At 33.6% G+C, this 25,337-nt stretch overlaps 1 protein-coding gene across 12 annotated transcripts in view; it reads left to right on the top strand.

Annotated features, from left to right (window-relative positions):
* TIAM1 (TIAM Rac1 associated GEF 1) overlaps nt 1–25,337 on the top strand; it is a 196,446-nt gene that overhangs the window by 150,416 nt on the left and 20,693 nt on the right. For all 12 annotated transcript variants that reach the window (XM_058184638.1, XM_058184630.1, XM_058184637.1 and 9 more), the window contains 6 exons: nt 2,028–2,198; nt 8,416–8,520; nt 9,442–9,520; nt 13,804–13,890; nt 16,649–16,873; nt 21,723–21,826. In XM_058184638.1, coding sequence (XP_058040621.1) covers nt 2,028–2,198; nt 8,416–8,520; nt 9,442–9,520; nt 13,804–13,890; nt 16,649–16,873; nt 21,723–21,826 — 771 coding nt within the window. The remainder of the gene's footprint in view (nt 1–2,027; nt 2,199–8,415; nt 8,521–9,441; nt 9,521–13,803; nt 13,891–16,648; nt 16,874–21,722; nt 21,827–25,337) is intronic.

Here is a 25,337-nt window from a genome sequence, read left to right as displayed (position 1 = left end):
AGTATTTAGACAAGAACTTGCTATTATCAGAAGCCTATAGATTTTCATGCATATTAGGCAGATATAAGCTTAAGTAGAATTGAATTCTGCTTTCAAATCTATGGTGACACCACCTTTACAAATATGAAACTAAATATTTCTCCCTCAGATTATATAAGAATATAAAGACTCAGGTATTTACTCTGCTAGATCAGATTTCACTTCAGATTTAACAAGCATTTATGGTAATTAGCATAGGGGAACTTTATGCCGCATTCACACTTTTACTGAGTGTGTGGATAGAAAATGGACTGATTTTGCAGTCCTATTCCCACTCCGCTCCTGCATTCACATGTTCAGGAAGGACCCTGAAGGGAAGTTGAATGGGTGTACACTTAAACAAGAATACAGCTCTCCTCTTGACTTGAGCCTCAGTCATAGTGGCAATTGAATTTGCATTCAAAAGAGTACAAGTCCACTTACCCTTCATGTGTATGGCCTGAATATTATGAAAACTGACTTAAAACAGACAAGACTGAATATGTGCTTAAGTTCTTACCTCACCTCGTGTTCTCCATGTGTTTGGGTGAACATCTGTTTTTGAGACAAAGTATTTGCTGATCAGCTTTCTCCTCTCTGGATAAATATATACCTTCATTTTATAAGGTTATATCTTATTTTTTTTTGAACTGACTTTTGTTGTTAAATATTTTTCTTCCTCATGGTATATACCTTCATTTATCCACCATGCTTTGGTACTTTTCTATACCTTTTCTAAACTGTGAAGAACTTTTATACCCCACTATTTTTATCTTACAAAAACCCCTTGGCTTCACAGCTACCAGAAAGAACCAATTTTTGTAATATTTTTCTGAAGAATTCATAAGAAAAAAGTCAAATATCTTATTACAGTCACCAGGGCTATATTCCTTATTAATGATATGCATGCAAAGCCACATGCAGAGATTTTCATCAATAGTAAGTATAATTCTCATTCACATATTACTTTGCTGCCTGGACACTTCTGATTTCCACTGGTGTTCCTTCATGTTAGGAGCCCTCATTCCATTTTCTTTTTCTGCTCCCTACAGTAGAACGTTCATTAACTTTCTATCTGTGCCGTTACATGTGACTATGTCTGTTTGTGCCACCAGTAATATACTTTTCTTTTTTTAAGTAGGAATGGGCAATGCTGATTTTTTTTCAATGCTAACGTTAAACATATTTGAACATACAATAACGTATTTCAGAAAATATCAGGTCATAGGAGATGCTGTCATAAAGTCTAAATATGAATGGAGTATTTCCATTTCATATTGAAGAACCTTCATAGAAACCTCAGCTAATTTATTTTTCTATATAGTTGATCAGTATGAATAGTTTACTGAGACTTCTGTTGTGGTAAATACAGTTCTGTTTTACCTTTTTCGTATTGTATGTACATAACTGAAACTGGGTTTTGAAACATTATTACTTAGGGACAGGGGACATATTTTTAATTGAGCAAATGGGATTTAGCAAATTGAACCATTTAAAACTAATGGGAATTCGTTACATCTATCACTTGATAGAAATGGTAACCTCAGGGTCTAGTTTAAACTTACAAAAGCAGTAAGTGTTTGAAATGAATGCTGCAGTTTGCTACAGGGCATTCATAATTCTACATCAGCCAATTCCATAGTGAATTTATCACCTGAATTTATTTCTACCGTATTAATACAAGAAAATGTTAGCTTTAACTTCAGGGACACAATTCCAACATATGCAAGAAATTTAGGAGAAACAAACTTCCCATTGGGAATCCAATGCACGTATGGGATTATTCCTTCAAAGTGAGTGATCCTTTCCCAAATGTTGGGAAATTGCTAAGAAAACTGACAACTGGGGGTTTTTCTATTCAGCATCAGGTGACTAATTTCCTGTGTGTAATAAAATGCATTAGATTTTATAATTTAATTTGATAGAAAGTAACTCTACCTTAATAAGTTTGTTCTTAATAGAAAACCTGAGTTCCACTTAATCAGAAATATTTTCATGCCATTTTTCAGAGAGACAAAGAAGTAACCCTCACTACTGTCCATCCTCATAATCCCGACTCTGACATCTGGGTTCATGAGTATTTTACACCATCATGGTACTGCCTGCCAAATAACCAGTCAGCTTTGACTGTCATCCATCCAGGAGACACAGCAAGAGATGTCCTAGAAATGATTTGCAAGGTAAAGTAATAAATTATACATACATAAATAAAATAGTGTATGTGTTTGTATGGGTGTGAAACGGGGGGGGGGGAACTTTATGGAATTGGTATTCAGTTGGTAATTCAAATATTGAATTATTTGAAATGATAAGTATTTGAAATGATAAGTAATTATTGATAGGTTGCTCCAATTTCAAAGCATTTCCACTAAAGACAATAGTTCTGTGATTTTTTTCCCCTTATATGCAAATATATTACACAAAAAAGTAAAGGTGCATTTTCCATATTTGAGTGATCTGTTTTTAATAATTCTGCATGAGAAGTTCACACTTGAAGATTTTGAGTTTGAAAATCATACTGAAATCTGCTTTCCTTCCTGATGTGTTATTGGAGGATGGGAGTAGGAGAAATGCTTCAGTTTTAATTCATTGTATGATATTATCTTTTCAACTAGGTTTAATGCAATTAAATTTAATGTCAGTATAATTGTAATTTAAATGATTTAGTGGAGAACATTTCTAAAGGCTGTAAATACTGGAGAAAATAGATGCTCTGATATACCTGCATTTCACAACTTTCTGTAGTTTACCTCTTTACCCCTCTTTAAATAAAATTATGAAACCTTGATTGTGTCAGATATTCATACTAATAAGACCTTCAGGTAGTTCTTGGTTAACAACCACTTGTTCAGCAACTTTCTGAAGTTAAGACAATGCAGAACAAGTGGAGGTTTTGACTAGTTCTCAAATTTCAGCTATCCTAGCACCCTTGTGGTCATGTGGTCATGATTCAGGTGCTTGAAAATTGACTCCTACAACGTTTGCACCACTCCACTGTCACGTTTCCCATTTGTGACCTTCCCTGCCAGTTTCCCAAAACAAAGTCAATGGGGAGGATGGCAGGGAAGGTTGCAAGTTGCTCAGGTAAATTTCCCCCATTTCTGCATCCTCCCTCGGCCCCTCTTTGCTCATGCACCCTCCCCGTCTACCTGTGCATCTTCCTTGAACCTCATTATGCTTGCACTGGACCTCCCTTGCCTGCGGCACCCCCTCCTACATTAGCACCTGAAGCTCTGCCCTACTCATGCCATGTTTCTCCCACACCTTTCCCACCAGTTGTGCACCCTCTCACTCCTTCTTCCACCCGGCAGCAGGTGGGACTTGCAACTTCCTGTCAGCTTTCCCACTGACTTTGATTGTTGGAAGCAACCAGGAAGTTACAAGAAGGTGCTTGCTCAGTGATCCATAACCCTTGCTTAATGATGACAATGGGGACTGCAGGGATTATTCATTCATGTAGATACTAAATAATGTTATATTTGAAAATGATGAATGAAAATCTCGATAACCCATTAGTGGCTCTGTTCATACAAAACAGGATTCAGAAGTCTAGTTCAGTTCCTGGCTTTTCATGCAATAGCAATAAGAGGTCTCTGATTAGATATAATAGTTTGAAAACAACATAAACTCTTTCTTATAAGTTCTGAGATACTGCAACTTCCCCTGTTGTTGGAAGGAGTCAAACATGCCATCAGATAATTTATAGCTATACAAGCCAATAATAATTTTAGACTACCATTTTCTGTCAGTATGTTCACTGTGTGAACTATACTTGTGCATATATGTCAACATTTTTTTCATCAGGCTTTGAAATGTCAGTTTCTCTATGCAGCAAGTATCTTTCAACTCACCTCTTGTTCCAAGATGATATTGACAAAAAAATATTCAACATGATACGCATATATATATTCCATATACTATATGTATTGTTTGTGGTTAACCTGGGAATCTATATGTCAAAAACTGTTCTGGATTCTTAGGTGGGACCCATTAGTTATTTGATATATACAGATGTGGATATAGATCTTGACAGGCAAGTTTTTAATAGTTTCTCAATATTGTTCCTTCACATTAACAATTTATTCTGTAGCTTTACCTTTATGTTATTTCTACTTGTAGAATTCAAGATTTAGGTATTGGAATACTCACCATTTGTAAATTGTTAACATAAATAAATAAATAAATAAATAAATAAATAAATAAATAAATAAATAAATAAATAAATAAATAAATAATTATGGAAGTAAATTGAGAGAGTATTTGCTGTATTGCAACAATTTGAACTAATAATTTGTTTTCCAAATTAAATCTTTACACTTGAGAAAAGAATAATTAGATAATGATGCACATTGTAATTTACAAAATATAGGAGGAATGGATGTACAGTTATAATTCAGAAATAATCATCACTGTTATCCATGGTGTTCATTCCTCAATAACACGAACTAACCAAGTAAAGTGAAATACTAAAACAATATACTTGACATTTTGTATTCTCTATATTCAGATTATATTTTAAAGGAGATTTGCATATATTGTGTGAAAAAGTACTAATTTAGTTATATCATATATCATTTAGCAAATAGATTTCTATAGATTGATATTTTTGAAGAAATTTTTTTCCTTAACACTTATTATTTATCAAAATAAAGTGATAATTTTTTTAAAAGATACACAATAGAAAACATTTAACAGTGATTTTAGCAATAATTTTATTTTAGAACTTTTGAATAAATAGTAATTTCATATAGATAGCAATTTTATAGGTAGCATAGGTAGAACATGAGAAGCTTTTTCTCTTCTTTAGTTTACAGTATGTGAAACCTAAGCATATATATTTTTTGAGACCAATGTTAAATTGTTTTAAATGAACTCACTTTGACTAAACTGGTTTGTGATTCACACTATGTGTCTGTCTATCTCTTTCTTTCTGAATTATCTACATATGAAAATGCTGATGGTTCTGTCTGCCCCGTAACATCTACTAATGAATCTTTCTCTTCTGTCTCTTGCATTCAGCTCATTCTTTTTCCTTTAATTCTCTGAACCACATCATTTCACATCAGTTTGCCATCTGCCATCTGAGAATCAGTCGAGTTCTGGTATAGTAAACATTTCACGCTCTACAGTTCATATAGCTTCTTCATGTTCTAGATGTTGTAAAGACTCCCTATATTGTAATTTTCACCTGGTTCATGGGAACTAAAGATGAAAATTCTAGCCTTTGCTAAATGTTCAGGACTGCAATTACTAGCCGTAAATATGCTTTGATTTTGATGTTATGTACTATTCATTCATCTATTAAAAGGAGACCTAATATCTCGATTTAACACCATGTAGTTTTATATAAAAAGAAATGGACTCCACTCCTGTCCTTTCCAAGCAGGTGTGGAACAGATTACTGTCTAAAATTGCACCTACTAGTATTCAGTACAGAGAATACATAGCGATGTAAATGGATCTGCTACTTCGATCTGATTTTTATGTCATAGTGTAGCTTGTTTGGACATGGCTTATTGTCTTGTGAGAACCCAGCTAATTGTGCTATTCTATAGGTGAAGATCAAACAAATCATGAGCTTAGCTTGATGTTTGAATTCAATCATTGGAAAGCAGTTTGATCCTATTCAAGTAACCACTAATAAGAAACTTATTGTTTCAAAATAAAAAAAAAAGACTATTCTATGTTAACAGTATCATTCCTAAAATTTGAAGTCATAGGGAAAAGAAATATCTTAACTTTCTTTCCATATGACTCCCTCATACAAAATAAACTATAAGCCTCCCCCACATAAGAAGTTGTCCAGAAACTGCCTTTCGTCAGCATATGACAGAGATGTCTGTATTTAGTATGATACTCCCAAAACATTAATTTCTCTGTTCACTTTAGACTGAATTTTCCTGCCATGTTTTTTTTTTTTGGTTTCTGCATTTAAAAGTTGAATGAGGTGCAGAACGTACCCAAGCTTTCCATGGATCAGTAACTTCCAAAATGCTATTGGAAGGTCTTCAGTTCCATTCATGTGGTTTTATTTCTTTGTTCTTATGCTGGCCTCTGAAGTTCTGTTTTAATGTATTTGAGAAATATGCAAGTTTCTCAAACAATTTTTTCATCAATACATTTTGCATCTAATGTGCTTTCATATTCCACTGAGCTTCAACATGTTATGTTTAGTTGAAAATATGTCTACTTCCCTTAAATCAAGATAATTTAATTTAAAATGACAGATCTTAGAATATAATAAAAGAGAAGATGGATTTTTATTTGAACCAGCCTTCTTTTGAGGAGAATTGGTGGGTGGAGATCTGGATGTGTGAAGATTGTAATCAGTGAGCACTTCTGGGCAAGATAATTTCATCTGTGTTGGTATAAATTTAATAAGACCCACTGGAACTCATACCATAAGATACTATTAATTAGAGAACACTGCAGGAGAAATGCTGTATTAATCTATGATAGCACAGAAGTAGGAGTCTAGTACATCTTCTCTAACTAACAAAATACTAAAAGCATAAGCTTTCATGAATTGCAGCCTTTTATTAAAACTTGTTAGAAAAAATGTTACCAGACTCCCGTTGTTGTTATTGTTGTTTACTGTTAATTTGTGTGGTTCAGAATAGAATTTGTACAGGTTTACCTAATGCGAATAATTGTTGTCTTTAGGGGTGTAGGTGAATAGCAATCCTAATTTGCCCAGCTTCTTTCTCCATGACACTGTCATTTTCTTTGTGCCCAGTCAAGAAAACAAAAACAAAAAAGTGTGTGTGTAAGTTGTCATCCTTTTAATTCCAAGATATTGTAGCTGCAGCCTTGTAGCTTCTGTAATGTTATTTTTAATCTCAGCAAGAACAGGGCAGTGCTACTCTTTAATTCCAGAAGAAATATAAGATTGCCTTTTTCCCCCCAGCATGGAATCTCCTATTGCATTTTTTTTACTTTACTTTATTGATTAGCCCTTGGGCCATATCAAAGTGCAGAGTTCCAGACAAAAATTATTACTAAAATCTGATAAAAACAATTTAAAATGAAATTGGAATAGAATATGATTTAAAATGAAATTGGAATAAAATACAGTTTAAAATGATAGCTTTGATTAGCCAAAGGCCATATCAAAGCACAATGTGCAAACTCATATTGCCAATAAAAACTTATACAAATAATTTAAAATAAGAGTAGGGTAAAATACAATAGTTACAGGATAAGATACAATATAATTTAATACATAAATATATAAAATAGAATAAAATGACATAAAATTGTATTTCGGTGTCACCCATACAATCTACCCCAATCAGTCCCACGTATGCAGATCTCAACTGAACCATTTTAAGTACTGTGCTGTGTTAAATCTTATTTTCAGGTTCTGGGCACACATAAAGTAAGTTGTTTTGATATGGGGATCCCAATGGTATATGGACCAAGGTACCTGTCTCTCACCCCCTTATACAAGCAACAATCAAATAGGATGTGAGCCAAGTCTTCTACCTATTGCAGGTAGAATTTGTGAATATAGAATATTGTGGTTGCTGTCTGGGAAAGGGCAGGAACATGGGTGTCTTCAGTTGAATCACAGTGGGCAATTTTTTAAAGAAAGGATTCATATTTTTTCATTTGAAGGAAAGAATGTTTGAGGGCATTCAAGAGTAGGAAAGAGAAATATGCAAGTTAGTGGTACAATAATAAGGATATTGGTGTATAAAACTGGCTAACTTAACATTATAGCAGATTTAGACTCATAATGTTTTCAGTGAGAAGGAAATACTCTTGCTTGATTTAGTTTTGTAGTTCTTTCAGCCCATTAAAAATAACTTTGGAATGGCACCTACGGTCATCATTGATCAACTCTATTTTTAGTCTATTTTAATCAATAAATGGGCAATTAAATTGGAAATACCATAACCTATGGCTAATTATAACTAATTAATTTTAATTTATATAAATTGTTTTAGACGAGAAAAGATTGTAGGAAATCTTCAAGTATGGTTTCAGAAAAATGTTTTCACAATAAATGGAATTTAGGTTACTAATGTTCCCCTTTATACTCAGAATTATAATATATTTTATGTCCTAAAGACAGTGGATACAGTCAGTAACACACTAGGGTGTACTATATGTAACCATGAGCTTTTTATTGGGAAATAAGAGAAAGAAAGTAGTTAATTTTAACATTATGTTTAGTACATTTATTTCCACTCCGATCTGATATTTGGAGATGTTTCCATTCAGAATAATGTTGTTGCCTTTTCAAATTAAGAAGTTAAATGTGACCAGTTCTCTTTTGAGCATCAATAAAGTATTTTTCTTGGGTTGTTGAGACAATTATTTTAAACTTTTCCCTCCATTAAGAGATGGTTCAATCGTTACTGATATGGATATTTATTTTCTTTTTCCTTTCAGGCACATCAGTTGGATTACTCAGCTCACTATGTCCGTCTCAAATTCTTCGTAAGAAACCAAATAGAATGTTACATACCAAAGCCAGAAGAAGATATTTATGAATTGGTAATGTTAAACTTAAATAGATATCTTACAATTCTTTTAAATAGAACTTTGAAAAAAAGAGAGATTGCTATTACCATATCTTGTCTCTTGGGTAGTTTTGATATTAAGAACTCTAAATATAGACCAAGATAAATTGAGCTTGCATGTAGTGGAATAAAAGAGTATATTTACTTTTAGTATTTTGTCCCATCTTTCAAAGAGTTCATAGAAGTAAATAGGCTGAATGTTTATGGCTGAGGTAAGATTATTAGTGAGCATGGGATTTGAATTCAGGTCCCTTTGCGTTTAATAATGAGATCTAAGCTCTTCAGATATATTGGGACTATAATATCCACAATTCCCAGCTAAGGCAACCCCTCTGTTTGCCTAGGAATTTGGAGAATTGTAGTTTTAATACATGACACTAGATTAGAAAATACTCTTTTAGGACATGTTGACATTACTGTCATTCTTATTCACTAATATCTTAGTTTATATTGAGAAAGGGAAGGAAAATGACCCTATGAAAAGAAGGAGGAAAATAAATATTGTGGAAGAAAGAACTAAATTTAGACATTAAAGATGAATAAATATATAATTTAAAAATATTATTAAAAATTTTACGTTTTATAATCTTACAGTGTTCTGAAGTAATGTGACTGGGAAAGGCATATATACTGATCTGCAGAGGAAATGGTTGAGATCATGTGATAAAGAAGGAATATTATGTAAATTCGCTTTATCAACTGAAAACTACATGGTATATGTCCACGAGATTATCAGGAGTTAAGCTCCACATAACCCAATTAGAACTTTACCATACTGTGATTTTTTTCATCTCTGTCTTGTCTCTACATTCAAAAGGGATGCTGCATGAAAAATGACAAGGAGCAGTATAATTCTATGTAACTAATTCTTTTTAAAAATGTATTGTCTCTTCAGTTATATAAAGAAATTGAAATCTGTGAGAAAATTACACAGCAAATTCAGCTTGAAAAATCTGACACATTGGATAATTATGGTGAGTTTGGGATATGTATATTTGTATACATTTGTATATCAAGTTTTCGCTTACACGTATCATAAAATACTTTAATATTCACAACAGCAGCTTTCTTCTATCTACTTCTATTAGCATCCAGAGGTGTTGATTGCAAGCCATGACATTCTATCCAATAATGGGGGTTTGGAATTATGAAGCTGAAATCTTTAAAACCTTATTGAATCTAGTCTGTAGCCACATCTGAGGACAATCATTTTAGGTGGCTAACATTGATACTACTGGCCATCTTTCCATTTTTAAAATACAGAAATGGGCCCTGTTGAAAAATAAGCCACTTCTCAGAGAAGAAAGAAAGTAACTTTTCATACTGAAGCTAGGAGATAAAACTGTGCACTGCTGAGTATGAAAACATTAATCTTCAATGCTGAAACTTCCAGGAAATGTTACATTTCATATTTAGCATTGTTATTTGAGACATATACTTATAACATCTTTTCAAAACTACCCTGTTAGTTTGGATGCAGTATATTTCTGAGTTTTTCTACTACTATTATTAAATAATCTAATAATCTATTATTATTAAAAAAATAGTACTTTGAATTTAACAATAAATCCAGACAAAATCCTGCATTATTATATTATGTTTCCAGTCTACTTCAGTGATCAAACACCTCACATGTATAGCATTTAACTGGAGTTCTGTGAGTTCTTAATATTTAAAATTTTTAAACTTAAACGGCTTATTATACAGCTGCAGGGAAAAACATTGAGTTCTGGTATAACCAGCAATGCTGGATTCATTTGAAGGTAAAGACTTATATGATGAATATGTATTGGCTAATTTTTGACATTGGTTTGTACAGTAACATGTTAATATATGCTTCCATGTAGAAGATGTGTGTGTGTGTATGTATCTATCTGTATGTTCATATATACACACCTCATTGTCTGCTGTCCCCTTCTTCTTTTGCCTTCAATAGTTCTCAGTATTAGGCTCTTCTCCAGTGAGTCCTTCCTTCTCATTAAGTGGCCAAAGTATTTTAGTTTCATCTTCAGGATCTGGCCTTCTAAAGGGTAGTGAGGGTTGATCTCCTCTAGGACTGACTGGTTTGATCACCTTGCAGTTTAAAGGACTCACAGGAATCTTCTCCAGCACCATAGTTCAAAGGCCACTTATATATATAACAGAATGAGTTGTTTCTTGCTCATATTAAAGGTCATCTGAGCTAAAAATACTCAAAAAATATCCAAAACGCTCCAAATTTGAAACAGAAGTTTTGAAACGTGAAGCAGCAGCAGTTTCTCACTTGGGAAATTTGATGAAACAGTGAGCACAAAACTTATTGTATATCCTTAAAGTGCATCATACAATATGGTGGTCACCATACATTGGTAAATCCCTATCTAAATCTCTATGTATTGAATACACTATTAAATTACAAATACAGTATGTAACTGCTTCTTTCAAATGCAATAATATATATTTATTAAGCTTGTTAAGCCTCCTGCAAATCGAACACACCTATTTGTTTTATTTTCCACTACTAATTGGAAGAAAAATACTATTATTTGCATTTATCACCACTGAAATTGGGGTTCATGAAGATAACAAACAATGCTTCTAGACTGCATGAAGCCTGCAAGTTCTAGGCTGCCCATCTCTATTTGAAAGGAATATTACAAAAAAACCAACAACAACACCAATTACTTTTCTATTGTAAGGAAGGCTGCTACTATTGCATATACTGTAGGTATATGCATTTATGTTTATTAAATTCATGTTTTTCATAAAATCATAAAAAGTTCACCCCTATGGTCTTCCAAATTAAAGTATTCCCAATAGATTGCTGTTCAACCAGTTAGTGAAAGTTAGCTTACAGTCTTTCTTTATAATTAATTTTACTGTCAAACTTTCAGGAGTTTTAAAAACTTTTTAAAAACCCTTTTTCATACATTTTTTTCAGGCTGACTTAACTTAAATTTACTATTCCTGTTGCTCACTCTAGAGCATGAAGGTCTTGATTTTTGTTGGTGTGATATATTTTCAAGTATTAGAAAAGAGTGTTATATTCCATCATACATGGCATTCTCAAGCCTAAACTTACTCAGCTCCTTCAGTCTGTCTCTATGAGATCTCATATTAAGTCCCAACATCCTTGTGTTCTCTGAGCCTGAACCAGTTGTTCTGAATCTGTCCTAAATTGTAGTGCCTGAAGTGGACACAGCACTTAAGATGGCAGCTGATCAAAGCAGAGTGAAATGGACTAAATACTTTCCATGATGCAGCCAAAAATTGCCTTTGCTTCCTTTGCAGCTTCATCACTAGAATTATGTCAACTATTATTCCAATATCTTTTCACAAGTATAATCATATAGCAGGATATGCTCCATTCCTAAATGTCATGTGGCAGCTCTAAGCAGCATTTTCAAATGCTAAGAACAACGTTTTTTCACTAGCTGACCTTTCTTTGGAAGTTCCTTAAGAAAAAGATATTATCAATTTATTAAAGATTTCTTTTGGACCGTTAACCATTTATCCTTTCAGTTATTTTCAAGATGGTATTCTTTGCAGCTGGCAAATGGTTTTCAGAGTTAGGGTTATTGACCTCTAGCTGTGTTTTTTCATCAATATCATGTGGTTCTGAGGAATCCCACTTGTCTTTGCACAGAGTCAGCTCCAAAACATCCTTTCCTCTACTTTCTCATGGCTTGGTCCATATTAAGGCATAAATTGTTTTATTCATTTATTTATTAAACAAATTTATATAGCTGCCCAGTTTACACATATCTGACTCCAGATGGCTTACATCAATGTTTAGAGAATTTACTTTCATTGTACATCCTTAATTTAAAAAATTGAAATTCTGTTTGCATCATGTTTTCTTAAAGGGAAAGATTTCATCTTCTACATTGTCTGATCAATCCAAAGAAAGCCCATCCTGCACACGAACCATTACTGTAGCTTTGAAAGTAATGATGCTATCAATGACATCTTTAATAAAGGCAATTAAGCTTTCAGCACACTTTTTATAAAGCAGCAGGTGGACAGGCCTAATTCAGGCCTAATCCTATTACTGTAGAATAATATAGATAATATTTCTAGCCAATTCCTTCCTTTCTCTTCAGGGTCAATGTCCTTGCATTGTATACTGTAAATGATTCCTGATTTCTCATCTTCAGTCTTTTGGTTTGCTTAAGATGTTTGAGGAATTTAGTTGGCTACAGTGATGCCATGTAGTTGTAGTCTGTTGGTTATTTCTGAAACCCTTTTGATTTATGGGTGTGTTATCCTTTTCATAGGTTGTACTGGTTATGTTGAAGCAAACTGTGTGGCTATGCACTTTTTGATAAAGTTGTGTCGGTATCTATGTTGTTGGTAGATGTTTTATAGGTCTATTTTTTGTTTCTGGCATACTGGCTGCTGTACTGCAGTGTGTTTGGACTCATCTGAATGATGTTCTTTGATAGTTTCTCTTATGGGAGTTGGGTTGTTGCTTTGGTAGCGGAGCACTTGGTTGTTTTCTGATAGTCCTAGGTTTCTAATTTGCCATCATTTCCTGTTCTGATGAGGATTTCCAGGAAGGTAGTATGTTCTTTTTTTGTCTTCTCTTGTGAATGTTATTTCTTTGAAGATATTATTAATTGTTTCACATGCCTGCTGTAGTTGTTCCTTTTTTATTAGGTATGGGTTCATTATGTGACAATACATAATGGACCCAAACTTTGAATTATATGTTATTATATTTTGCACCTCAGTCTCTGCTATGAATCCTAAGACTGATGATCCCATAGGTGATTAATCTTTTTTCCATTTTATAATATTCCACTATAAATATTTTATATCCGAATCTCCAAACTAGCATCCAATCTACTAAAGCTGTTTCTCTCTTATACATACTGCTGATTTTCCCAATGACTGCCAGATTTTAAAGCTGAATTTTAAAAACCAATTTGCATGCAGTAGTATATGTAGATGACTGCAATTAAGTACACATGCTATTTAACATACCCAATTTTTCAGAGTTTTCCCAAAACATATGTACTTTGTATGTGTGCAAAATCTGAAGACTAGAACCATAATGTCTGACTCTAAGCAAAGTATATTAATGCTGGGAGAAGTGTTAAAATCTGGAGAAACGGTTGTATAACATGTCATTTATTCTCTTATTACTTGAATAAGGTAGACTTTTTTCCTTTTTTGGGGAGGAATCCGCAAAGAAAAATAGTTTGCTTGCAGAGAACCAAATGCTTCCTTGCTTAAAATATTAACAAATATTTTTATTTTGTTTATATTTTAACAGGTTTTTCTCTATCCTCAATCGAAGAAGAAGGGGTTCGCCGTCTCCACATCAACAGTGTCAAAGAAACAGGTCTGGCTTTTAAAAAAGGTAAGATGCTAGAACTTGTGTTATATGTTCTTCTCTAAAATGTCTTCAGCACAGTGGTGGGATTCAAATTTTGTTACTGTGGTTCTGTGGGCGTGGCTTGGTGGGCATGGCATGGCTTGGTGGACGTGGCTTGGTGGTATGGCAGGGGAAGGATATTGTAAAATCTCCATTCCCATCTCACACCAGGAGAAAGTTACTGCAAAATCTCCATTCCCACCTGATCAGCTGGTACTTGGGAGGCAGAGAACAGATGGGGGTGGTGCCAGTTAGAGGTGGTATTTACCGGTTCTCTGAACTACTCAAAATTTTTGCTACTGGTTCTCCAGAAGTGGTCAGAACCTGCTGAATACCATCTCTGCTTCAGCATTCAAGGATTTTCTCCTTTCTATTATTCAAGAGTATACCATCTCTTGTACTGTGTAAAAATAATTTGTGAATGACTATGAGAAACTATGATTCTTCAGAATTATATATCTATTCATCATCTTTTAGATATTATATATAATAATGGGTTAATGTACACTTTCTTTTTGCCATTGAAACATCACAATCATAAATTTACTGTATCTTTAGACATCTTTCTAATTTAACAAAGCTGTCCTAACTGTAAGAATTCAAGAATTTAAGTATCCTAGAGTGCTCAGGAGAGTGTGGGTGGGTGTAGGATGTTCCCCTAATGTCTGTATAAGATTGTCTAATGGCTATGTCATTTTTATGGAAAAAAATAAATTTCAAAAAGTCCATCCTAAAGACATTTGCAAAAGGAACTATATAGCCTGTTATTCTAAAGGAATACCTTTAAAACCTTGATACTTTGTTTTCTGGGAAGATTATATATTGAATTGGATCTATACTTAATTATGCGTAGAGTTAGACCCACTATTACTGTATTTTTCGGAGTATAAGATGCAGCTTTTTCCCCCCCTAAAAGAGGCTGAAAATTTGGGTACGTCTTATACTCTGAATGTAGCTTTTTCAAGCTTTTTTTCAGCCCTAACAAAGCGCTAATGAGGCATTAGTGAGTGAAGTGAGCCTGCTCCCTCAACTGTGCTTTAATGAGGCGATAGCGAGTGAAGCAATCTCCATACTTTGCTCCGACTCTCAGCTGTTCTTTAGAAGCTTTTTTTCAGCCCTAACTAGGTGCTAGTCAAGAGAAGTGATCTCCCCATGCTTTGCCTGCTTTTCTCATTGCTGCTTCCTCTTAGCTATGCCTTCGAAGCTGTTTTTTATCCCCAAGCGGGGGATAAAAAAACAGCAAACTAATGTGCTGAAGCTGACCAGACTAAGGACGCTAGCCAGATGAATACCTGGAAGACAGATTTTTTCCCTCTATTCTCCTCCCCAAAAACTAAGCTGCATCTTATACTCCAAAAAATACAGTACATTTAATTTGGCATGACTAAATTGTTCCAGATCTCGTGATCTGTTCTAACTTTCTGTTCTAACTGTTCTAACTTGGCATATTTGCAGTACCAGATGGAGTGGACATTTTTTTTATAAGTTAGCACTGCAGTATCAAGTGAAGTTTGTGTGTGAATATGTCTAAGAATTTTCTAGAACTTAGGCAATATAGAAGAAGGGTGGAATATTTTTCGTGGCAGATACATATATTCAGCAAAAGAGAGAAGACTGTTAAAGAATTAAGCCTGGCAGAACCTGTGTTCCTATAACTTGATTCCTGCTGGCTTTTGACTAATTGTTAATCTCCAACACTCTGAAACATCTAAAGCAGGGATCTCCAACCTTGGCAACTTTAAGACTTGTTTGCTGTCTGAGGAATTCTGCTTTGCTGGCTGAGGAATTCTGGGAGTTGAAGTCCACAAGTCTTAAAGTTGCCAAGATTGGAGACCTCTGATTTAAAGAATAAGATAATCTTGTAGGGACTGGAAAAGAGATTTCATCCTCAAAATTGACATCAAGGCTCAAAGATCCTAAGCTTGGGAGGGCATTGAAGGTTATTGAGGGCTCGTTCAAATCAACTATGGTTCATTGAATTCTAAGTTACCATATGTACATGAGGTTGCTGTGTTTCTGGCTAAACACTACAAAATATAATCTTACAAATTTTCTATCTAGACCTATGCAATTTAACATTCCTGGAGTGATGAACAAATTGTGTATGGGAGTGGGCAGCTCTATTAAATTGTGATAACAACAACATGAATAAATCTGTGAAATAGATTGGCTTCAAAAGGAGTAGGCTCTCCCCTCATTTATTTACTCTTATATGCAGAAAAGATTGAATACTTTTTCACCGAAGTCATCTTGCAAATGGCATGGTTCTGACCATTTTCATGAAGCATTGGCTCATCTTCCCACCAAAGTGGGAATCTACTTGCATATAACATGCTTTCAAACTGCTAAAAGCATTTTTTCGGGTGAAGAAAAAATGCTTTTAAAAGTAAAAAAACCCCACCTCTGATGATTGCGCGGCTCATGGGCGTGGGCGTGGGGGGGAGGAGGGATTTTTGCTACTAGTTCTCCGAACCACCCACCACCATCGCTACTGGTTCGGGTGATCCGGTCTGAACCGGGAGCATTTCACCCCTGCTTTGGACTAGATTAATAAGTAGAATGCATTGTGAATAGCATCTGGAACTGTTTCATTAATGATCAATAAAATGCTTCTTATTTCAAAATGCAGAATGTACAGGAAATGAAAGGATTTGTTCTTTGGTGTCTACGGCTTAAGGAAATTAAAAATCCTAACATCTAGGTAGAGGGTACCTCTGTTGAGCTTTAATATGTTCCTTTTCAGGTCTGAAAGCAGGTGATGAAATTGTTGAAATTAATAAGAAGGCTGCTGAAGACCTGAACTCAGCCATGCTAAGAGGTGTTCTTGTTCAGCCTTCTCTGTGCCTTATTGTACAAACTTATCCTGAGAGAGAGGCAGGCCAGAATCGAATACACTTACCACCTCGGCGGATTGATGGTTCTTTTGACTTGACTGACAGTCCTTTAAAATCTGTATGCAGCACCCAAGGTATTCATATTTATTGTCATGAGATTAGCTCACATTAAGATCTCTCTCTGCTCAAGCATGCTGTATGTAATCACTTAAGAATACAAAGTGTTCTAGACCTTTGTGTAAGCAAATTCCAGGTTATGCTTGTTTCACCATGTAAAAGTGCTAGATATCAGTATTATTTAATAGTTCAAAATGAGGTAACTACAGTTGGAAGTAACTACAGTGATTCATCATATATGATATTAGTCATTTCAGGATAATCAATCGTAGTGCTGGATTAAAAAGAGCAGTGACTTTCTGTTTATAAACTGGACTACAGAATGTTAAGAACAGATTCCAATTTCTAAATTCTTTTCTTTCTGTGTCTAGAAATTCACAATTGGATGGCGAAGAGTATAACAAGAAATAACCTGTGGGGAATTTTTCTGCATACTTGTCAGAAACAGTTTAGCGCAATTAAAGAACTTGTAGAATGTAAATATAAACTATATGAACTGGCTAAAAAAGTAATTTAATTATACAAAAATAAATTGTAAAAACTTGGAATATGTCCTTAAAAGATGTAGAAAATGAAACAGAAGTAGCTATATTTATAAAATAAAATTAAAAAATATAGGTGGATAACTGTACATCTATCTCCCTGCCTGGTGGCAGTACCTAGCCAATCTTGGAAAAACTAAACAGGTTTTACCTATTTTGTACTTTTGTACACAGAAGACAGCAAAGGCAATTTAACATATGGAAGTCAATATGTGGAAGTCAGTAGGAGTTCAATATATGGAATTCCATATATATGAAAGTCAGTAGGAGTCAGTCTTGACTTGAGGACATTTTACCTTTTATGCAATTACTTTTATTCTATATCATAGGTATGTTCTAAAGAAACTTGATAAAAATATAAAAAAGAAACCTAGGAAACTACAGCTTGGTCTCAATAAGGACAAAAACATACTTATATCAAAATATATTTGGCCACAAGATGTCAGTACTGACCTATATAGAAATTCACTTTAGGAATTACTTGTTATTATGCTTGACAATAATAAAACAAAGCTAAAAGGGTGTTATTTATAATGCAATGAAAATAGGCCTTCAAGTGCACTGTATGCACATTTTATACAATTTAGGAGATAAGTCCCTTTGTATTCACAGAATATAGACTGTATGGGTCTTTTACTGGTGTTCGTTTGAAGAATATTAAATGTTCTTTAGAAAACAGTTTTAAAGTTCTATAGTTTCTGCACAATGTATGTCTATTCAGAAAACCATTAAAGAAAGAATGGAGCAGAAATTTGATTTACCACATAAGATACGATGCACATTGACTGCAGAAAATTATTTACAGAGTATAGAGTGTTTCTTCATGCTTTCACTGAATGTAAACCCTAACATGGAAAAATATAGTAATAATATTATCATACTTGTTTCATACTATACTTGGGTATTTATATGCCTTGTATGTTTGCAAACAATCAGGCCATCCAGAAATAAGGATTGTTATATATGTGCATGTATATAACTTTGAGTGTGCATGTATGTACATGCATGGATGCATTCATTCACTCACTCACTGGGTCATTCATTCCAGGAGCCACCCATTATACAGATCATAGTGATACAAATATGCAAGTGTATTTTATATTATTTAGGGAGGCAATATCTGGTTTAATCTCAAAGATAGTCATAGGCTGTGGTTTAGTTCCTACTCTGCTAACATTCTGTGTTTCTTCATTGTTTTTCCTGAGTAACAATCATGTTCAGTCAGAAAAGGCAAGGAGATGTTTGAAAAATCAGGTCACCCAGATTGCATCAATATAACAGTTAAACTGTGGTGATTTAAATCTCCAAATTTTGAATTTGCAAACTGATGAAAAAAGCAAAGGAGGGCGGGGAAAAAAGGAAAATAGAACAGGGATACTGTTTAGCTCTTAGCAGCAACTGGATCTTTGAGCTAATACTGGACTGGGAGACGAAAGTTTAATTTGGTCCCAAATGACCCCAACATCAGAATATCTTGTTGGAGTCTCACTCCAAAAGGCAGCAGGCCTCCTAAACATATTGTAAAAGTAGCTAGGAAAGATAAGCTAAATTAAATACTAATATTAATTGTTTTATTTTAATTAGATGGCTAGTTAAGAGTATGTAGCATCATTCGTGTTTAACAAGAAAGTTTTTTTTGAAGGGCAAAAAGATTTAAAGCTACAAAAGACCTAAGGAGATTCTTAGTCATCCAGGTCATGGTTTCGCAAAGGTGCTTTTTCAAGAGGCAACTGGACTTTCTGGTTTTTCTTTGAAGATGTTTCATTTCTAATTCAAGAAGCTTCTTCAGCTTCTTGGATGAGAAGTGAAAAATCTTCAAAGAAAAACCAGACAGTCCAGTTGCCTCTTGAAAAAGCACTTTTTGGAGTACAAAGGCCCCTCAACTTTGATTGACAGCAGGTTACATACCTTTGTTGCATAGCAATAAAGCACTTGGATTCAGAACATTTGACAGCATAGATTCTGAATATACTTGTGCTATGTAATATACTAAGAGGATATTGCAAGTGTATGGATAACAGTGGTAATATTTTTTTAAAAAACCAAAGTTTAAATACTGTATGAATAGCATGTATTATCTTAGCAGCATAATTCACTAGTCTTTGGTGCCTTTGGTGAAGCAAAACAATTGTCAAATATATTTACTTATTATATTATTATATATTTATATTATATATTTATATTATTATATATTTATTGCAACCTATGACTGTCATTTGTTTGTAAATGTTGTACCTTTGATGAAGGTATTCTTTTTTCTTTTTCTTTTATGTACACTGAGAGCACATGCACCAAAACAAATTCCTTGTGTGTCCAATCACACTTGGCCAATAAATTCTATTCTATTCTATTCTATTCTATTCTATTCTATTCTATTCTATTCTATTCTATTCTATTCTATTCTATTCTATTCTATTCTATTCTATTCTAGAGACCAAAAGTTCAGTCAGTCCTTTGACTGCAGAACACATGGGTAGGTGTTTTAGGAAGCCAAACTTTTTCTATCACTTGTTCTTCTGCTATTCATCTTCCTTTACTGTATTTTTGATGTGGTAGAAATAATAAATTGTAGTAATGTATATGTTTTTAGAGAGATTCTTCCACACTGAAGGGACTTTTCTATTGAAGCCATTTGCCCTGCCTCATCTGATAGGATAAATTGGAGAAATCTTCAGAGAAATTTCCTTGGGAGGAAGGAATTCATTCAAATAACCTGGCTGCAAGTCTTCAAGGCTTGGAAAGTTGTGAAACTCATTTTGAATTAGACTAGGCAATCTCACTGCCTTATTTGGGCTACCTGAAATTTAGTTTAGATATGGGAGTGTTTTAAGGTACTTGTTTATATTTTAAAGGTGTATCTATATATCTACACGCACACACTTACATACATACACAAGCACACTTACTTTAAAGAAGAAAACATATATTAAAATTAAAATTATGTTTTATTTCGTTTCAACAGTGAATTAAATCTAAACCATGTCGCCCAGTTTTGCTTCTCTTTTGGTTCAAAATTAATTTAAAGGATGAGAATTGACAAGTTTCACTAAGCAAAGTCTTAGATCTGTAATATACACATTCTTCCATGAGTATGTAAAGACTTTTTATACAACAATCCAAGATTGTTAAATCCTTTTTTCTTCGATTTGAGGGACAAGGTTTAACAAAACATTTGTATTTTAATTGCTTTCCAAGAACCTGGCTCACTATACTAATAATATTTAATATAAAGAATCTTTTCTGAAATTCTGTAGCCCACATCTGATAACCCTAACACAATCTAATTTATTCATCTTTTACTACCATAGACAGTATTTTTATTTTATGAAAAGACAAGCTATTGAGGCTTGCATCTACTGTATAATTAATATTACAAGGTAAACATTAAGAGTCCTATATTTGCCATCTTCATTTGCCAATATTTAATCTAATTTTTCATCAATGTCAGTTCTCCTCACCTAGTCCTCATACCTTTAATGTAATCCAAAGATAATTTATTTTTTTAACGGCCAAGCAGGAAAGGTCATAGTTTGAAGTCAATGCTACATCTTTTATAGCATGAACAGATAAATAAAATGCAATAAATACAAAATAAATACAACAAAATAGGACAAGTGCTTCACTACAGTTGGTAGAAATTGTATGAATAGCTTGTATTTTTAAATAATAGCATTAATCATTTGCTAGTGAAGTATCATTGCAGTAAAGAATTTATGTTTTTAAGAATGGAAGGCACTACTGATGGTTCTTTATAACTCAATATTAAAAATAGCTCTCTTTGGGGGAATAATGTCTCTATTGCAGGAAGCAGATTATTGTATGGTTTATTTTTTGTGCAACAGGAAAGAAAGTGCAGATAGTTATAAAAAGTTCATTAGCATCAGCTAAGAAATTAATATTGATTTAAAGTCACTTCTCCATATCAAATGAAGTTATTACAGCCTCATATATATGACATATCACAGATATATGGCATTGTTTTAGCTATTTCTGTAGATGCTTTTAAACTTTTTTTTAAAGAAAGGAGTCCATTATTAGTTGAAAGCTGAGTATTTGGATATCTCAGGAATACTATAAACAGTTGAAATGGAATACACAACAAAGTAAAAATACATCTCTGCTCATATCTACTTATATAACCTTACTCTGATAAAGGATCCAGTAAAAAAAACACCATATTTTTTGAGAACTTGCCAACATTAGAAAAGAGAATAGGAGATTTTTCTTTTCTTTTTATTTCTTTTTTGTTTATAAACTGTTTTTCTGTATTGGTACTGAAATGTTATCCATCCAGTTATTTCATCCTTGTTTTGCATCCTGGCAGGACCCTTGCTCAGCAATGATCAAGACAACTGTATTGAGGTATCTCTAGAAGAGACAGAAGTGAACATCTTGGAATCCTCTGATGAGAGTGATAAAACAAGCAAGGTGTGAAACTTTCATTTTCACATTGTAAATAGCAAAATCTCTGCTGTCTCCAACTTGTAATGCCGATTTCACAAGAATGTGATCAGAGTATTGCTTCCAGAAGAATATTGTTCTTTTTTTTCCTGCTTACAACTAATATGATTGTATTAGTTCATTATAGTTCATTATCACCTGCTAAATCCAAATGTTTCCGTCTTTCCCATAATAAGTGAAAGAACTAGGGAGTCCTAATAACTACCATGAGTTTCAAATATTGATATTGCCCCTTTTTAGAGTGTCACTGCTTCTTTGAATGGCACAATTTTACACACATATGTATGCAGGCTGCCATTTTTAATATATTGTGTGTGTCAGTGGTGGGATTCAAGTAATTTAACAACCGGTTCTGTACCCTTATGATTTCTTTCAACAACCAGTTTGCCAAACTGCTCAGAAAGTTTACAACTGGTTCTCCCGAAGTGGTGCGAACGGGCTGAATCCCACCACTGGTGTGTGTGTATGTGTGTGTAAAGTTGTACCACAGTTTTCATGGAAAGAACCTAATTGGAAAGTTATTTCAGGGCCATCTACTTTTGACTGAAGCAGAAGACAATTTTATTAAAGTGACTGAACAAATGGATTTATAATTGCTGATCATTATGAGCTTGCCCATTTAATTTTCTTATCTGATAGCTTAGTGTGAAGTTTGTTATCTTGAAATTCTTCTAAAGTACATGTATGTGAAGTATAATTTAAAAAGACAGGCACCCTGCATCATATGTGAAAGGTACTTTTCATCTGATGGGAGGGATAGAGTTATGCAAAAAACTTTACATGGGAGGGATAGAGTTATGCAAAAAACACTTACTTCATCTAATCTTCAATATGTTCAGTGTCAGGAGAAGGTTCAGTCTGAAGGACAACTATATAGGCATTTACATGTGCTTGGCTAGAGCTAGTTTTCTTTTTTGTTTAAGACTCAGGGCGGCTTACAATGTATAGGGCAATAGTCTCATTCTATTTGTATATAGTTCAATTGCTTCCAGAGCATTTACTCTTATTTATGCAAATTAGAATATGGTCCTTGAACTGTCCAATGTATGGATCTTTGGAGAGAGGTGAAGTCAGGAATAGGGCGTGCTCTCTGCTGATTTCATGCTCTCGAAATAATGTCTCAGTGTAGCTGATCTGGTAATAAGAACCAAATGAGTTAAGCAAAAAGAAGGTCTTAGCTCCCTGAATCTTTTTTTATTTTTTGTGTGTGCATTTTTTGTCACGTTACTTACAATTGTTTTTAGAGATATTGCAATACTGTTATTGCATTGATGGCACAAATATCATCATCTAGGTTAATTCTGTAAGGATAGTTATGATACAAGTGCCACGTTTGGCGTTTTGATTTTTATTAGGAATGTTATTAATATTAAATTTTCATCAAGACTAAAGCTTATTCTATTTAAATGAAGTTTAAATAAAATAAACTTCACTAATTTAATTTAATTTAAATTTAATTTGATAGTTTTTGGCCACTGGTCTTTTCCTTTGGGACATAGTTGTGCTTGCTTTGAGAACACAGCCCTCAATCTATACAATCCTGATACTTGGAAATGATACAACCCCCAAGTTGCTTTATGCAATATTCATCCCTTACATAAACATTATTCTTCTGAAGGAAATGCCTTGTCTCATACATATATGCTGCCATAGGGGAAGAACACGTTAATGCATATTACTATGAGGCAGGAAAATATATTTGCTGATATTCCAAAGCATGAACAAATGGCAACAAAGATAAATCCACTGGTATGAGTAAATCATCCCTGTGAGAGAGATGGAATATCTACTTGAAAACACAATAATGTAATGAATTTACCCTGTGAGAGTTGGGTCTGACCTATGAAGTCATGCACTAATAGTGTTGCCATTGTATCGTAGTGGAAAGGAAGGAAAACGCACTTGGCCTCTGACTTCCTTACACTTTGACATATAAGCCTGTAGCCTTTCTTCTGATAGCTAGTTTTAGACAGTGGAAATGATCTAGCAGAAGGCAAACTCAAGTTTGAAGCAGCTGCAGCACTCATTCCAGCTGCTAAAGCTCAAATGCTTTGTCTTGCAAAAGACAGTGTCCTTGGTTTTATGGAAAACCAATTATAGGTAAGTAATGCTGAAAGCTTAAGTTCAGAAGAGAAGAAGAGAAATATTAATTTTTCTTAAGGCATGCCTTTGTTGTATTACTGTGAGCTTGAGCAATATACCATTGTTTCTTTGATGTTATTTACTTTTAAAGTGATTTATTAACTGGAACAGTTTCTAAATGATCTAGTGCTATTATGCTTTTTAAAAAAACTATTGTATTTCACAGGGACTATTTGGAGTGTTTCTCAAGTAGCTATTTTCTTTTCTATTTAGTTTTTTGTATGTAAGGTTTCATTTCAAGCTCTATAAATAGCAAATTAGGGAAAAAATTCAAAACTTTAGTAAATGATTTATGACCAACTTACTTAAGTAGTTGGGTCATTAATAATCACTTGTCTTAATTATACCACCCATTGTATTTGTAATTGTAATCTGGGGGAGAATGATACATTTAGGAATAGAAAATTAATTCAAGATTTAGCAGCAGAGAAACACTTTGTATAAGGAAGAATCCTTTTTAGTGTGTTCTCATAGGTTGAAATGCATATATTGTTCTTTTAAATAGAGGATATAGAATGTTAAATTATTTCTGGATTTTATTAAATCTATTATAGGAAAATGGGTTATATGGGTTTTCTACAATATCTACTTTGGAGTTGATGTTAAATGTATACTTTAGCAGTTCCTATATGATAGAACTATATAATTTAACTTAGTTCCTGGTTATTATTTTATCTTATTGTGCTCATACATAATTTTAAGAGTCAAAAAAAGGATTTCCCAAAGTGCTTAATATCAATCTCCAAAGGTTTTGCTGTTGTTAGTATCATTATTTTTTGTAATACTATTAGTTAAAGTAGTATTTATTAAATTATTTTCATATATTAAATGTTTGAGGATTGATAAACAATCTAAAACTTCACGGAGGGATTAATAGCTGAAGAGTTTAGATTTTCTCTGGTTTATGCTCAAAATATGTCAGCATATTTCTATAACTCCTGCCATCATGTCCAATGAAGTAACTGTAGAAAGTAAGGGACTTGCTTAACCTTGAGAGAAATACACTGGAACTGTTCCCTAGCCAAAAGAAGCTGAAACATTTTTTAAATACAGAACAGATGATGCCTCCCTAACCTGCTGAACTATAAGAAAGAAGAAGTACAGCACAATCAGAATTACAAGATTCTGTTATAACAGAGCCTTCTTCTGGTTCACCTAGTGCAGCTGATGGAAACTATCGCCTGACACTTATGGATTGCACAAGAATTTTGAAACGCTATTCATTTGGTTAAAATATTTTACTTCATTTCTAATTCTGCTTTTAGTATAAATTATTCTAGGTTGCACAGATTACTAAAGAATAATATTTTCCTGAAATATATTCAGACAGCTGAAA

This window comes from Ahaetulla prasina, chromosome 5 (genome assembly GCF_028640845.1).
Source record: "Ahaetulla prasina isolate Xishuangbanna chromosome 5, ASM2864084v1, whole genome shotgun sequence".
NCBI lineage: Eukaryota > Metazoa > Chordata > Lepidosauria > Squamata > Colubridae > Ahaetulla > Ahaetulla prasina.
Note: the sequence above shows the minus strand (reverse complement) of the source record. Positions and strands in the feature narration are given on the sequence as shown.